The sequence below is a fragment of the Xyrauchen texanus genome, chromosome 23 (genome assembly GCF_025860055.1).
Source record: "Xyrauchen texanus isolate HMW12.3.18 chromosome 23, RBS_HiC_50CHRs, whole genome shotgun sequence".
Classification (NCBI taxonomy): Eukaryota; Metazoa; Chordata; class Actinopteri; order Cypriniformes; family Catostomidae; genus Xyrauchen; species Xyrauchen texanus.
This window is the reverse complement of record NC_068298.1, coordinates 19,758,419-19,772,377: the sequence shown is the minus strand read 5'-3', so window position 1 is coordinate 19,772,377 and position 13,959 is coordinate 19,758,419. Positions and strand designations below refer to the sequence as shown.

General features: G+C 42.8%; 1 protein-coding gene across 1 annotated transcript in view; it reads right to left on the bottom strand.

Moving 5' to 3' along the window:
* The window catches only part of LOC127617104 (RING finger protein 145-like), a 41,596-nt gene that overhangs the window by 13,622 nt on the left and 14,015 nt on the right, over positions 1-13,959 (bottom strand). Inside the window, exons 4-7 of the mRNA XM_052088993.1 lie at positions 10,302-10,393; positions 5,512-5,747; positions 3,683-3,858; positions 3,253-3,393 (exon numbers count right to left, since the gene is read on the bottom strand). Of these exons, the coding sequence (XP_051944953.1) occupies positions 3,253-3,393; positions 3,683-3,858; positions 5,512-5,747; positions 10,302-10,393 (645 nt within the window). The remainder of the gene's footprint in view (positions 1-3,252; positions 3,394-3,682; positions 3,859-5,511; positions 5,748-10,301; positions 10,394-13,959) is intronic.

Sequence of the window (13,959 nt, the reverse complement as noted above, 5' to 3'; positions counted from 1 at the left end):
GGGCACGGGACTTACACACAGAGGAATGGTTGCTGGCCGTGTAACAGAGCGGGCAGAGAATGGGCGCGCGCACGCATTTGTGGGCGCATTTATTGACTCTGACGCTCGAGCGGTTCGTAACCGCTTTATGCGAGCGTGCTCTGGTGGGGACACGAGACATGCAGTGCTTGTGTGCAGAAGTGAACACTGGATTGTGGGCACATTTTCTACACATAGGGCTGGTCGTGTGACAGAGCGGGCAGAGAATGGGCGCGCGCACGCATTTGTGGGCGCCTTCATTGACTCTGACGCTCGAGCGGTTCGTAACCGCTTTATGAGAGCGTGCTCTGATGGGGCACGGGATGTGTTATGCTTGTGTGTAGGGGTGAACACTGGGTTGTGGGCACTTTTTCTACACATAAGACATGTTTGCTCTTTACAAGATTTATTTGGGTCGCCGTGAAAACGGCGTTTGAGTGCAGAGCAAGCGGGCAGTGTCACCGGCTTGTTGGCTGCTAAATTCACCACTGTAGTAGCCTGAGAGAAGGGGACTGACAGGGGCAAAGCTTTGACGGTGGTCCGGCCGCGGCGGGACTGAGCCGTCGTTTGTTCAACAAAGTTAGGAAGACTTCGGTTGCTCTGGTTTCAGCGTTACCTTAAATCGAGGCCCGCGGGGGGGGCGGCGGTCTGCGGCGGCTGTCTGAGCGCGATCGAGGGCGGCCGCCCTGTCGACGCTGAGAAGTCTGAGTTTGTTGAACTGGGCGCTGTGAAGAGGCTCGTGCAGGAGGCTGATCACGTGAGCGGCCTGCAGAGGAGCTAGCGCGACGCGGCAGGAAGAGGTTCATGGCTTGGGTGGCTTTCTGGAGCGGTCAACAATGCCACTCACCGCGGAGCCGAAGAGACCGGTCGGAGAGAGCGGTGCATTGAGGGACGTGGAGCGCTCTGCTTCTCCCATGTCGGCTAGTGTTAGCCATAAGTGTCTCTCGGTCACAGTCAGCGAGGCCATGCACTTCCCTAGAGCTTGGGCTGCAGCTTTGGTAGCGCGAAGGGCGAGGTCTGTCGCGCTTCGTAGATCAGTAACAGCCTCTGGGTGCCTGCCTTTCTCATCCCACTCCCGAAGAAGGTCTGCTTGTAGGATCTGTAAAACAGCCATTGAGTGCAGAGCAGATGCGGCTTGGCCGCGGGTGTAGAGCGGCGATGGCTTTGAAGAAAGCAGCCGTCGAGTCTGTTGGGTGCCTGCTCAGGGGGCGGTGACCACTCGAGCCCGAGGCGGTCGACGGCCTGTGTGAGGAGGCGTGTTAACTCCCTTCGACTCGGCGGGGTCCTGCTGGATTCCTGGGCCGAGGAGGAGGCTTGGGAGCCTGTCCACTCCTCGCTGTCCGAAGCCATGATGGAACAGCGGCCCTTATCCTCCACCTCGTCATCCGAGATGGCAGCAGTGCGGCCGCTCGGCGGCAACTGCTGGCGTCCGGGGCGGGGAGGGTGAAAGCGATGCTCGAGGGAGAGGCTCCGGCGAGGCAGTCGCTTCAACCACAGTTTCCGGCAGCCTTTGTGAGCGGCGCTTCTTCCTGCTGCGGCTGAGGGTAAGGCGGCGCGGCGGTTTCTGCTTTGACCGCTCGAGTCGAGCCCGCAGGGTCGACATTGGTAGCTCCTCGCAGAAATCGCATCCGCCCTCAGTGAGGGCGAGCTCTGCGTGCCCCAGTCCCAGGCAGAGAGCGCAGATGATGTGGCGGTCTCCTGTGCTGAGAAGGGCGCGACATGAGGCGCAAGTGGAGCGAGGCATCTTGAAAAAGACGCTCGTACTCTTTTGTGAATAGTTCGTGAGAACTAGCTTGCTGAATAAAAGGATACGTCGTCGGATGGCGTAGCTCGCAGGATGGCTGAAGGTGGCTGAGACGGCCGGCTTCTTCTAGCGCTGTCCACGCTTGCTAGATGCCCCTCGAACGGCAACGCGGCTTCCAGGTCAGCGATGCGGAGAGCTTCGCTGAAGAGATGAAAATCAGGGTTCCAGCCTACGAACTACGCTTATATGCACTCTAGTCACGCCCATTTTGGCGGGCTTTGATGCAGTGAGCGCGCGGACGCCTCTCATTGGATGCGAGTTCGCCCAAGCTCGTCTATAGGCTGCAGCAGTTGCCACAGAGCAACCTATGAGCTCGCTAGCTAGCCCGCTCAAGGTCTGCAGCTGCCGCACTGCGTTGACAATGGATACAAAAATTAAGGATAATTTTTTGGCTTCAATATCTCAGAAAAGATTAATCTTTCCCGTAGCGTAAGCTAGCTTACGCAATACGAGAGAACCTCTCGTAAGAGAACCTTTCCTTACCTGATATAACTGCAAGGATGTGAGGTGCTATTTGGTACTTTCCAGATCCCAGGTGATCACACGGTCAGCAACAGATCAGCGTTTATTCATTGTCAATCCACTGTGGTGTGCTTCTCATTTCTTTAACTGTGTATCCTTATTTATTCTTTTTTTTGTCTTTTTCTTAACTCCTCCCTCGTAAGAAGAGAGGAACGCATGCAAGGATGCTATCCAAGTGTAGAAGCAAAGAATGAAATCAGTACATGTGTAAAATAGCATTTCCTTGCTCACTAAATTGTCACCTACTGTAAGTGAGGTCAATCACTGATGGTTTTGCACAGAATGCATTACCACTGCACTTATGTTGTTTGAACTTTGTCGATAAAAATATCCCTAATAAATCTTAAAAATACAAGATGCACTTTTGATGTGGAAATATTTCTTCAAATATTTTAAGGACTTTTTAAAATTAATATATTCAATTACTGTCAGACACACAATCCAACACACACAAAAAAACAAGCCAGTAAAAAAAAAAAAGCGACAGAGAAATTATCTACATGAACACCATTGTGCGAGTGTATCAGGAGTTTCAAAATACAAGACTTCTATATACAGTAGTATACATGTTTTCTCACTATCAAGGAAGCATCAATTAGAATATTGAGAAGCACACATGATCTTATATGTGCTGTTGGCTTTCATAAAAATTTCAAAGTTGATCCAACATACTTTCAACACTGAAATTTAATATCAACCAAAATAATGATAGATACGTAAGATCAACACTGTATCAACATCACCTTGCCATCTGGGAATGTTTCTTTGGTGATTTTAATTTGATAAATTGTGATAAAAGATGTAATTCTGCATCAGTATGGACTCGGTCTGTTGGCTGAATGGCTGTTCAGCATTTATCATTGAGCTGTTTGTCATAGTTACTAAAAGAAAGCAGAAAGAAGTATTACCGGTGCATGGTGTTGTCATTCATGAAAGCCCTGTAGCCCTGCAGGTAGAACTTGCACAGTGTGAGCACTCCCAAAGCAACAAATGACACTGTGAAGACCAGACCCAGCAGAGAGTACGGAGTACAACAGCATTCTGCAATACTGAACAGCACACACATAGAGACATTTAGAATTGAAATTTTTTGAATTTGAATTGGAAGCAGCTTTCATCACACTTTCATCACATTAAAGAGGCCGACCCCATTCAGCAACCTGCCAATTATTGTTTTGCCCTAAAGTTCAGTGTCGATAAAAGATCCCTTAGGTCCATGGATTAGTGCAACCCACCCAGAGCAAAACAACTTGCAAGTACAAATGTTACATTTCTTTATTAAATACTGGAATAAAATTGTCTTTTTTGAAGGGCAGAGTAGAGAGAACTTCCTCTCACCTGGTGAGAAAAAGAAAGAGTAATCTCTCTCTGGATGTGGGCTGATCTCGAGTGCTAAAATATGTGTAGATTTGCAGGGCGAACAGAACCAGCCAGAAACACATGAACAACACGGGCAGAACCAACTGATTCCACAGAGACATACCGAGAGCCAACAACCCATACACTTCCACAACCTACAGTACAAGATAGAGAAGAGCTTAGCCATTCATCAAAAATCTGCATATACTGTATTGCAAGCAAGAAAAAACATTTAGAAAAATATTTTGTTTTGTTGTTTCAAAAGGAACATATTTCTCATAAGTTTAAAAAAAAAAAAAAACAATCTTAAAGGTGTATTCAGTATTTTTGGTTTATGTTGCCTTGGGTGATATGGCAGTCTTAAACTTACCAAAAAAAAGAAAACTCTCTTATCATTTACTCATACATTGTTTATGACTTTCTCTTCAGCACAACAAAGAACACAAGCTCTGTTGGTCCATTCTATGTAAGTGAATGGTGACCAAAACTTTGAAGCTTCACAAACCACTTAAAAAGGCGGCATAAAAGTAAAATATACGACTCCAGTGGTTTAATCCATGTCTTCTGAAGCAGTCTAATCGTTTTTGGGTTAGAACAGACCAAAGTATAACGGAGTAATAAATTGATATCTAGCTCTCTGCACATGCATCAAGCACTACAAAGTGTAATCGAGCTTGAAATCACAATCGTATTTCGAGACTGCAATGGCAAGAGGTACTGGGAAAAAGGAGTTACATAAGGAGTTTCCACTGGAGTCATATGGATTAATTTTATAATGCCTTTATGTGCTTTTTAAAGCTTCAAAGTTTTGGTCACCATTCATTTACATAGAATGGACCAACAGGTCTGAAATATTCTTCGAAAAATCGTTGTGTTTTGCTGAAGAAAGAAAGTCACATCTGGGATGCCCTGAGGATGAGTAAATGAGAGAATTAAAATTTTTGGGTGAATTATCCGTTTAAGGCTGGTTTATCCTTCTGGTAGTTCTGCATTTGTGTGTCATTCTGCGATTACACAGTCAAAGTGCCAGTGTACTGGAAGAAAATTTCCTAATTTCTAAAATAATTATACATTTATAATTTCTTTGCGTGTAATGCTGTTAAATGGCTTTTAAATGGGGGGTTACTGAGTGCACCTTTAAAGTTCTTTGATAATTTACTCACCCACATGTCGATTCCAAACCTGTTTGACTTGCTTTCTTCCGTGGAACACAAAAGGGATATTCAACATTCATTTTCCATACAATGAAAGCAATGACTATTTAGCAGAAATGGGTCACTTCTATTAAATTGAATGGGAGAAACATACAAACCCAATGGACGTAGAAAAGAATTCCCACCTTACAGGTAAAAGAGCCAATCACCTTTTACATACAGGCATCACCTGTCAATCAACTAGAGAACGTGCATGCGCATTACAGCTATATATTTTTTTTGCATAATCTCAGGTTAAGCACAATTTATGATACCAGCGTTGTCAGATTTTACTGCTTATTTGAAATCTGCTCTTTGATCGTAATTTTAACCAACCATTTGGGAGATTTCAGACTTTCCCCATTCATTAAATAGTCTTTTAGGCCGCTTGTTAACAGAAAATATCTGCCCAGCCTGCCAAGAACGTTCCACTAAATGGCCGCCTGGTGGACTGACTTGCAAAAAAGACTTTTATGAAACTTAATGGTTACCAAGATTGCAAGTCCTTGTTACTCTGCCAAACATCTCCTTTAGTGTTCCATGGAAGAAAGTAATCCGGGTGAAGACGAGGGTGAGTATATTGTAATTTTTATTTATTTGTGGGCAGTCTCAAACCTGTGCAAGCTCACGGTATGCGGTCTTGGCAAGGTTAAATGGTACCAGCAGGTTAGAGGCCAAAAAGTAGATTACTTCCAGGCCTGTGAAAATCATGGCAAATCGATTCACGAAAACAATGGTTTCCAGCGGTACCAGGCACAGCCTGGCCACCAGAGGGAGCAAGTGTGCTGAGAACAGCCAAATGCGCTTGGTCTGCATCACACAGGAACACAGCGTACACACCACCAGCTGGCCTGCACACACACACGCACACACACACACACACACACACACACACACACACACACACACACACACACACACACACACACACACACACACAGAGAAAGGGCAATTTATTCATTTTACACTTAAATCAGATGTATTGAAATTTCACAAATAATAAGATCAATATTCTAATAATGAACTGTGATGTTGTGATTAAAAGGAAGCTCAACACTTAAATACAGATAAACTCTGGGCTGTGTGTTCCCTGCTGCACACACTAACATTAATTAAAGCATCTGTTCTTGCTTGCAAAGTTAATTAGGCCCTACAGAATTCAGACAAATTGCTGAAGAATCCAACAGCACTCAAGAACTTAGTGTACACAATAGTAAATCCAGCAGTAAACCTCTAAGAGTGAATCTCACCAGAAATGCACAGGTCATATTAACACCAAAATCAAAATTTTGCAAGAAAACAATTACACCTATATTTGCATTGTGGTAGTAATAATAATCATCCTGTAGAACATTCAGGAAAAAAAACAAAGTACTACACAGTATTCAGTACTACAAATACTTTCATTAAATTGTTTTTAAATTACAATTTAAATAACATAATAACAGTTATGAGAATTTTGTGTCACTTTATAATTGTCTACAAATAATCAATGATGCAAATCCTACATGGGCTTCATGAAAACTATAGTTCTTATTTTTGCCCTTTAATTTTTAGATGAAATGTGACCTGAACATTTAACTGTTTTCATAAGATTTACCACTAATTAAGTACATTGTAAATGTCAAAAGAGAAAGAGGGAGAAAAAAAATTAAACAATAATGCATGAGAAAGCAAAAGAGGGAGAAAAGAGAGATTTAAACTGTAATTAAGAAGACTTAAAGGGATAGATCACCCAAAAATGTAAAATATCTCTTCATTTCCTCAGGTGCAGGGCTCAAGTTGAGAGGGGATGAGAGAGAATGCCATCCCCCTTGTTGCAAGAAATATGAAAAAGCATCCCCCTTGTAAAACCAATTTGCTGGTCAGAATTAGAATAGAATTAGATTTCAACATGTGTAAGGTTGCCAGATTTCTATAGGTGAAATCCCCCAATCAGATCTCGACACTTGTACAGTTCGTATACATGTTCTACCAGGGTGACGCTTCAGTAACGCAATCTAGCAACCCTGAGCGCACGAGATCTCTATCCACTACGAAAAGACGCGTGTCTCGTTTGGAAGGCTGCAGTATACCGATTGTCCTTTTTTAAACGAGACAGCCTTCGTAAGACAAACGGAACCGGAATGTGACATGGTTGCTATGAAAGCACATCACTTTTTAACAAGCGCGAGTGTTTTTAGTGAGAAGGGAACAAAGCCCCTTTAGAAGGGTATGTAAGAGGTAAAATGTAGGAGTTATAATGATGTAAAGAGAAAGGAAATTTTTACAGGTATACTTTAAGTCTAACACTTTATTTTAATTATATATTAATATACTTATACATATTATATACTCTGCACCCACCTATTGAGGTACTTCAACTTCGGAATTAACATTCCTTGCGTTTGAACATCATATTTACATCATTTTTTTTTAGACATTTCCGTTGAAGCAAAGAATTGTGAGTTGTGTGTGCCCACAAAGGATACACCTCATGCATCCTCTGAATTCCCGTGAAAGAAGGTCACATTCGAAGTGTCCTACTCGCTTTCTGAAACGAGACAGCCTCAATGAAGTATGCGGCTGAGAAATGCGACTTCCGTAGAACGCATCTTTCCAAATGAGACACAGCCAGTCTAATTAAAAACTGAAATTCATGTAAAAAAAAAAATTTGGCATGACAAGGGCAGAATAATCTTTTATTTTTATTTCTTTAAAAATAAGCAGTGAACCAATTGTGTTTTAAAATATGATTCATATTATTTTTGTCCACCAATTCAAAGTTGTGGTGTAACCAACATGTAGGTAGTCATTTTGTTGACCATAAAACCATAAAACAGAGGACACCTTCAGACACTCAAGACGGAGTACAATGTTTTAAAAAACATCTGATATTATTTTGATATTTTTATGAAAAAGGCACATTTTCATTCTTAGCGGTAACACTGAGAAAACTTGATATTCTTTAGTCTTAAATGCATTATTTTTTTTTTATAATAAAAAAAATGCACCTTGAAATATGAGTTTGAAAACCTTTTGGTTTATACTCTCATGTATTCAAGTTGCAGAGAAAGAAGTATTATACTTTTTACTTGATGGTTACACCATATGACAATTTGAAAGTTTTAATATTTTTGAAAAAAGTAAATATGTAATTTTTTTTTTAAATTTATGAAACCAAATTGGACACAAAGATAAGATTTCCGAGAACTTGACACATGTTCTTAACTAGATTTGTAAAATATAACTTAATTTAACATTTTGGACAACCTTATTTGTCAATGATTCCCTAAAAAAAAAAATAATAATAATTTGACAACACCATCCCTCTTTAATTTTTTTTTTTACAAATCGACCACTGCTCACGTGCATGTGTGATGCTCCTGTTCTATCCACTCCATACGGGACTCGAACCGGTGTCTCCGCCATGGGAGGCAGATGCCCTAAAAAGGAGGCTAAAGGCTACAGCCCCTAGTGCACGTCTTGAGATCAGGAGAGTGAGGTTTATACACACTGCACAGCTATCTATCAGGTTGCTCCCGTTACACATGACATTCCAGATGTGTATGACTTTCTTCTGCAGAATACAAATTAAAAGTTTTAGAAGAATATCTCATCTCTGTAGGTCTTCACAATACAAGTGAACGGTAGCCAGAACTTTGAAGCTCCAAAAAGTACATAAAGGCAGCATAGAAGTAATCTATACAATTTAAGTGGTTTAATCCATGCCTTCTGAAGGAATATAATAGGTGTGGTTGAGAAACAGACCAATGTTCAACCTTCCACAATTGAGTTCTGCAAACACCTTTTGCAATCGCAGGTCAGTTTTGACCCAGTGGAGTATTGGATAAGCATTCATAATCCAATAGTTTAACAAAACCCATATTGTAGCTCATTGAGGACTAAGTAGCTGTTCATAAATGTAAAAATATCTATATTTTTGGCATGTTAACTGAAAAATATAAAATGTTATTATGATGTCAGGCTTAGTTAAATGTTTTTTTAGGAATTCTTAAACATTTCAAAATATATATTAACTACAGCTAAACCAATGTTATACACGTGAAGATGTATATAAAAAATGTTATCAAGGTTTATATGAAATTCCATTGGAATCTACAATTTCTATTAATTCTCCTATTAACTTCCATATTCATTAATTATTCATTCCTGAGAAAAACAACTCAGTAGTCAAAAAGTTTTTTCCCAATCAATCAATAATCGAAACAACTATAAACCAATCAGCCACAACATTAAAACCACCTGCCTAATATTGTGTACTAGGTCCACCTAGTGCTGCCAAAACAGCACCAACCCGCATGTCAGAACAGCATTCTGAGATGATATTCTTCTCACCACAATTTTACAGAGCAGTTATCTGAGTTACCATAGACTTTTGAGAGTTCGAAACAGTCTGGCCATTCTCTGTTGACCTCTCTCATCAACAAGGCGTTTCCATCCGCAGAACCGCCGCTCACTGGACAGTGGTTTTGCCACCATTCAGAGTAAATTCTAGAGACTGTTGTGTGTGAAAATCCCAGGAGATCAGCATAATCTAGACTGTTACATAAATACTCAAACCATCCCATCTGGCACAAACAATAATCCATGCGATTTTCTAATCAGCCAATCGTGTGCCAGCAGTGCATAAAATAATGCAGATACAGGTCAAGAGCTTCAGTTAATGTTCAAATCAACCATCAGAATGGGGATGGCAAAAATGTAATCTCAGTGATTTGGACCATGGCATGATTGCTGGTGCCAGATGGTGCTTTATTGTACTATTGGGAGCTTCAAAATTCTGGCCAACATTCCCTTGAATTAAATTAGCCTACAGAACTACTTGACTGTGTTTTGCAGAAGAAAAAAAGTTATACACACCTGGGAAGAGTAAATGAGAGTTTTAATGTTGGGGTGAACTATTCCTTTTAGAACCACAGTGAAAGAGAGAGAGTGAGAGAGAACGTATGACATGTTACAAACAAGGAGCCGGGTAAGGGCAAACAATCTTTGTGATGGGGAAGAATAAAAGAAGTGAAAGAAAGGAAGTGTGTAGGAAACATTTGACCAGTAAGCTTGCAAAGGGTAGTATGTTTAGCAAGTGATGAGGAGATAATGTCATATCTCTGACTCTTGGCACAGTGCTTTAAAGGTCAGGGATCATGTAAGATGGGAACAAGAGCTGGGAAATGCCTTAACCTCCGAAAGACTTCTGATATTACATCCCAAGACTACTTGACATCAATTACACCTCATGCAAAACTACCCAACTCTCCCCAGAATGACACTATGTTATTTTCAGGAAGAATGTGTTTCAATGCACTATGACTGAACGGTTTTCTTGTGAGTGATTTTAAACACCATGTTAATAGTTAGATCCACTGAAACATTGTGAGGCAGTATGAAATTATGTAAAAGCTTACAGATGAGTGCAGTAGTTAAGCGTTTGATGGACAGAGGCTCCAGGTACAGCGGACCCTCATAGCCAGACTCCAGCTCACTGCGCACATAGTCCCTGAAACAGAGAACAGAGACCTTATTCTAACCTCCAACAACTACAGCGTGACATTCCATCAGTCATCAGCTGCTTGTGGAGGATCTATACTCAGAGACAGAGTGAGACAAAGAAGAACGGTGGAACCATCACTCCAATGTTTGTATCAGACCAGAATTCCTGAGAGTACATTCGCTTATATAACACTCAGCTGTGTTCCAATGGGTATGAAACCAGCCACTAAAATACGGCCCCGCTAATCTCAATAATATTAATTAACATTCAATTTAATTATTATTTTAATTACTTTTTCATTATGGGTGAATATCACCAAACTTCTCAAACTCGAAAAGGTTAACAAAAAAAATGCTTTACTGAGCTCGGCTTTGCTCCGCGTAAGGAGGCACAGAGCGAATTAAGCCAGGCAGGTAAGTTACGAGCCGGCAGTAATGGCTTTGCCACACTTGGGTGATCTTAATTTAAGCAGCCACTGCTATTTCTTCAGACACACTTTATGGTGAGAAATGTTCTAAAAGCTCTCTCTTAATCTGACTCTAAACGGTCACCTGTCAAGAGAAAAATACCACACTATATTTGCAGACTCATGAGCATGGGAGAAAGGACTCCACAGAAGCAATGAGTATGTTTTAATGCAAAGACCTTAAGTTTTTACATTCTCAATGAATGAAAAATTCTGATAAAAATGATCTTTGGGTTATGTTTATTCACAGATGGCGGGTGGTTTGCATGGCTCTTTCGGGAATACCATCTCTCCACGTTTTCAAGATTAAAAACTCATCTGTTTTTGTAACGTTATACAATTGTTCCTGGTTAATGATTCTATTTTACTACCGCAGAAAACGTCGCCGCACTGTGGGTGTCCGGACCCCTTACAGTTGTGATCACAAGAGCGAGAGATATCTCAGACATGAGCTTATGATGTTGACTCAAGGACGTGAGAGCCCGGAGTGGCATGAACATCCAAACTATAGAATCTTATGAATGTATGCAGGGAGGATCAGCCCGCCGCATTACAAACATGTTGCAGAGGGACACCTCTGGCCAAAGCTTTAGAGGCGACCCCTCTGGTAGAGTGTGCCCTGATACCTACTGGCAAAGCTTGACCACGAGCCTCGTAGGCCAGGGCAATAGCATCCCTCACTCAATGCGACATAGTTTGCTTGGTGGCGGCTGCCCCTTTGTTGCGACCCCATGGCAAACAGATAGTTGCCCTGACTTACGCCACTAGATAGTGTGGTGGACATAAGTCTGAAGGTCATGGACTAGACACAGTCCGTGAAGTCTTTTATGCTCTGGCGTTGTAAACACCGGGGAGCAGAAGGCTTCAACAGTGACCGGATAGACAGTCGAGAAAGGAACCTTAGACAGGTAGTCAGGATGAGGGTGCAAAATTGCATTAGCAATTCCTGGGGCAAAATATAAGCAGGCTGGCAAGACAGACAGAGCCTGTAGATCCCAAATTTTTTTAGATAAGTAATTGTCATAAGAAAAAACATCTTGAGTCAGAAGTTTATCAGACGCTGACTCTAGAGGATCAAATGGGGTCTCAACCAGACCCTCAAGGACTATTGCTAAGTCCCATGAAGTGATCCTGGTCCTAGCAAGAGGTCTCAACCGCATGGCTCCACGAACGAAGCAAGTGAGCAGAGGATGTCTCCCCAACAGCATCCTGGTAATAGGGGCATGGCAAGCCGATAGAGCGGCCATGTAAACCCTGAGAGTGGCGGGGCATGTGTCTGCTGATAATTTTTCCTACAGAAAGTCCAGAACTGAAGCAATCTGGCATATATTTGGATCTGCATTATGTGCACTGCACCATCTTTCAAAGACACCCCATTTATTGGCGTAACTTCTAGTAGAGGGAGTACTAGCACTTAGAATGGTCTCGATAACTTCTTGCTTGAGCCAGGGATGAAATATTGTCCCCTGCGCCTGGGACAGAAGGTCCCTCCTGTCCGGAATCGCCCAAGGCGAGCCGTCGAGGATAGACATTATCTCCGAGAACCATACCCTGATCGGCCAACACGGCACTATCAGTAAGAGGCAAGACCCTTGCTGGTAAACTCTGGCCAAGACTCCTGGGAGCAGAGAAACCGGAGGAAACGCATACAGGCACATTCTGGGCCATGTATGTGCCTTCGCGTCCAGTATCAGGGGGACTGAGTGACTCAGAGAGAAGTAGAGGGGACACTGCGCTGTCTGTTGGGAGGCGAAGAGGTCCATTTACGCTCTGTAAAATCTCACCCAGATTTGTTTCACTACCTCGGGGTATAGTTTCCACTCCCCCGTCAGTATTTTCTGTCTGGACAGTAAATCTGCTCCCACATTCAGGCATCCAGGGATATAAACTGCTCTTATTGACAGGAGCTTGCCCTGGGCCCAAAGGAGAATCTGCAGTGCCAGTCTGCTGTGTTGTCCACCTGCACCAGAACATGGCAGCCTCTCAAATACTGGATGAAGTATTTTAGAGCCAGAAATACCACAATCAACTCAAGGCAGTTGGTGTGCCAATCGAGCTGATGACCCTCCCATTCCCCTTGAGCTGGACGACCACTTAAGACTGCACCACAGCCCGTCAGGTTGACGTCTGTATTTAGCAATTTGCGATGACAAGACGCACCTAAAGTGGGACCCAAAGTGAGGAACCGGGTTCTGAACCACATAGAAAGGGTACGAAGCACGCGGCGCGTAACCCCTATCTGCTTTAGAGGACTGGCCCTTGGATGAAATCCCCAGGCTTTGAGCCACAACTGAAACGGTCTCATGTGCAGAAGGCCCAAAGGGATCACAGAGGACGCAGATGCCATAAGACCTAGTATTCGTCGATACTGACAAATAGTGCAACCTTGGCCTAGCCTTACTTTGCTCAGTGTGTTCTGAATTGACACGATTCAAGCTGGAGACAATTGTGACCGCATCATGATCGAATTCCATACAACGCCCAGATAGGTAATTTCCTGACGTTGAGTCTCAGATCCAGAGAAACCAGATGAGCTAAGATGATATCCCTGTGCTGAACTACCAGTTATTGTGACTGTGCTAGTATCAGCTAGTCATCTATGTAATTCAGAATGTAGATGCCCCGGAGTCGCAAAGGAGCCAGTACTGCATCCATGCATTTCGTGAATGTGCAGGGTGATAGGGCTAGGCCGAATGGAAGAACCCGATATTGGAAAGCGTCGCCCCCAAAAGCAAACCACGGTTAGCATCTTGAACTTGAACGCCCTTATTGAGTGATTCAAGCCTCGAAAGTCTAAAATCGGACGCAACCCCCCCACCCTTGTTGGGAAACAGGAAGTTTCTACTGTAGTAACCTTTTATTTTTTGCAGTTCTTTCTACAGTAGACATGCTTGTTCAGGTTTCACGGTAGTGGAGACCACAGCATTGAAATGCGGAGGACAGTGATCGAATTGAATTCTGTAGCCTTTTTCTACTGTTCTTAGAACCCACATAGATTCTCCAGGTTCTCTGAGATGGGTAAAGATTTTGACACTTCTTGTTGAGGGGATGTCGAGTATGGACTAAGGCAGGAAGCAACGGAACACCCGATATTTTGCTGGAAACC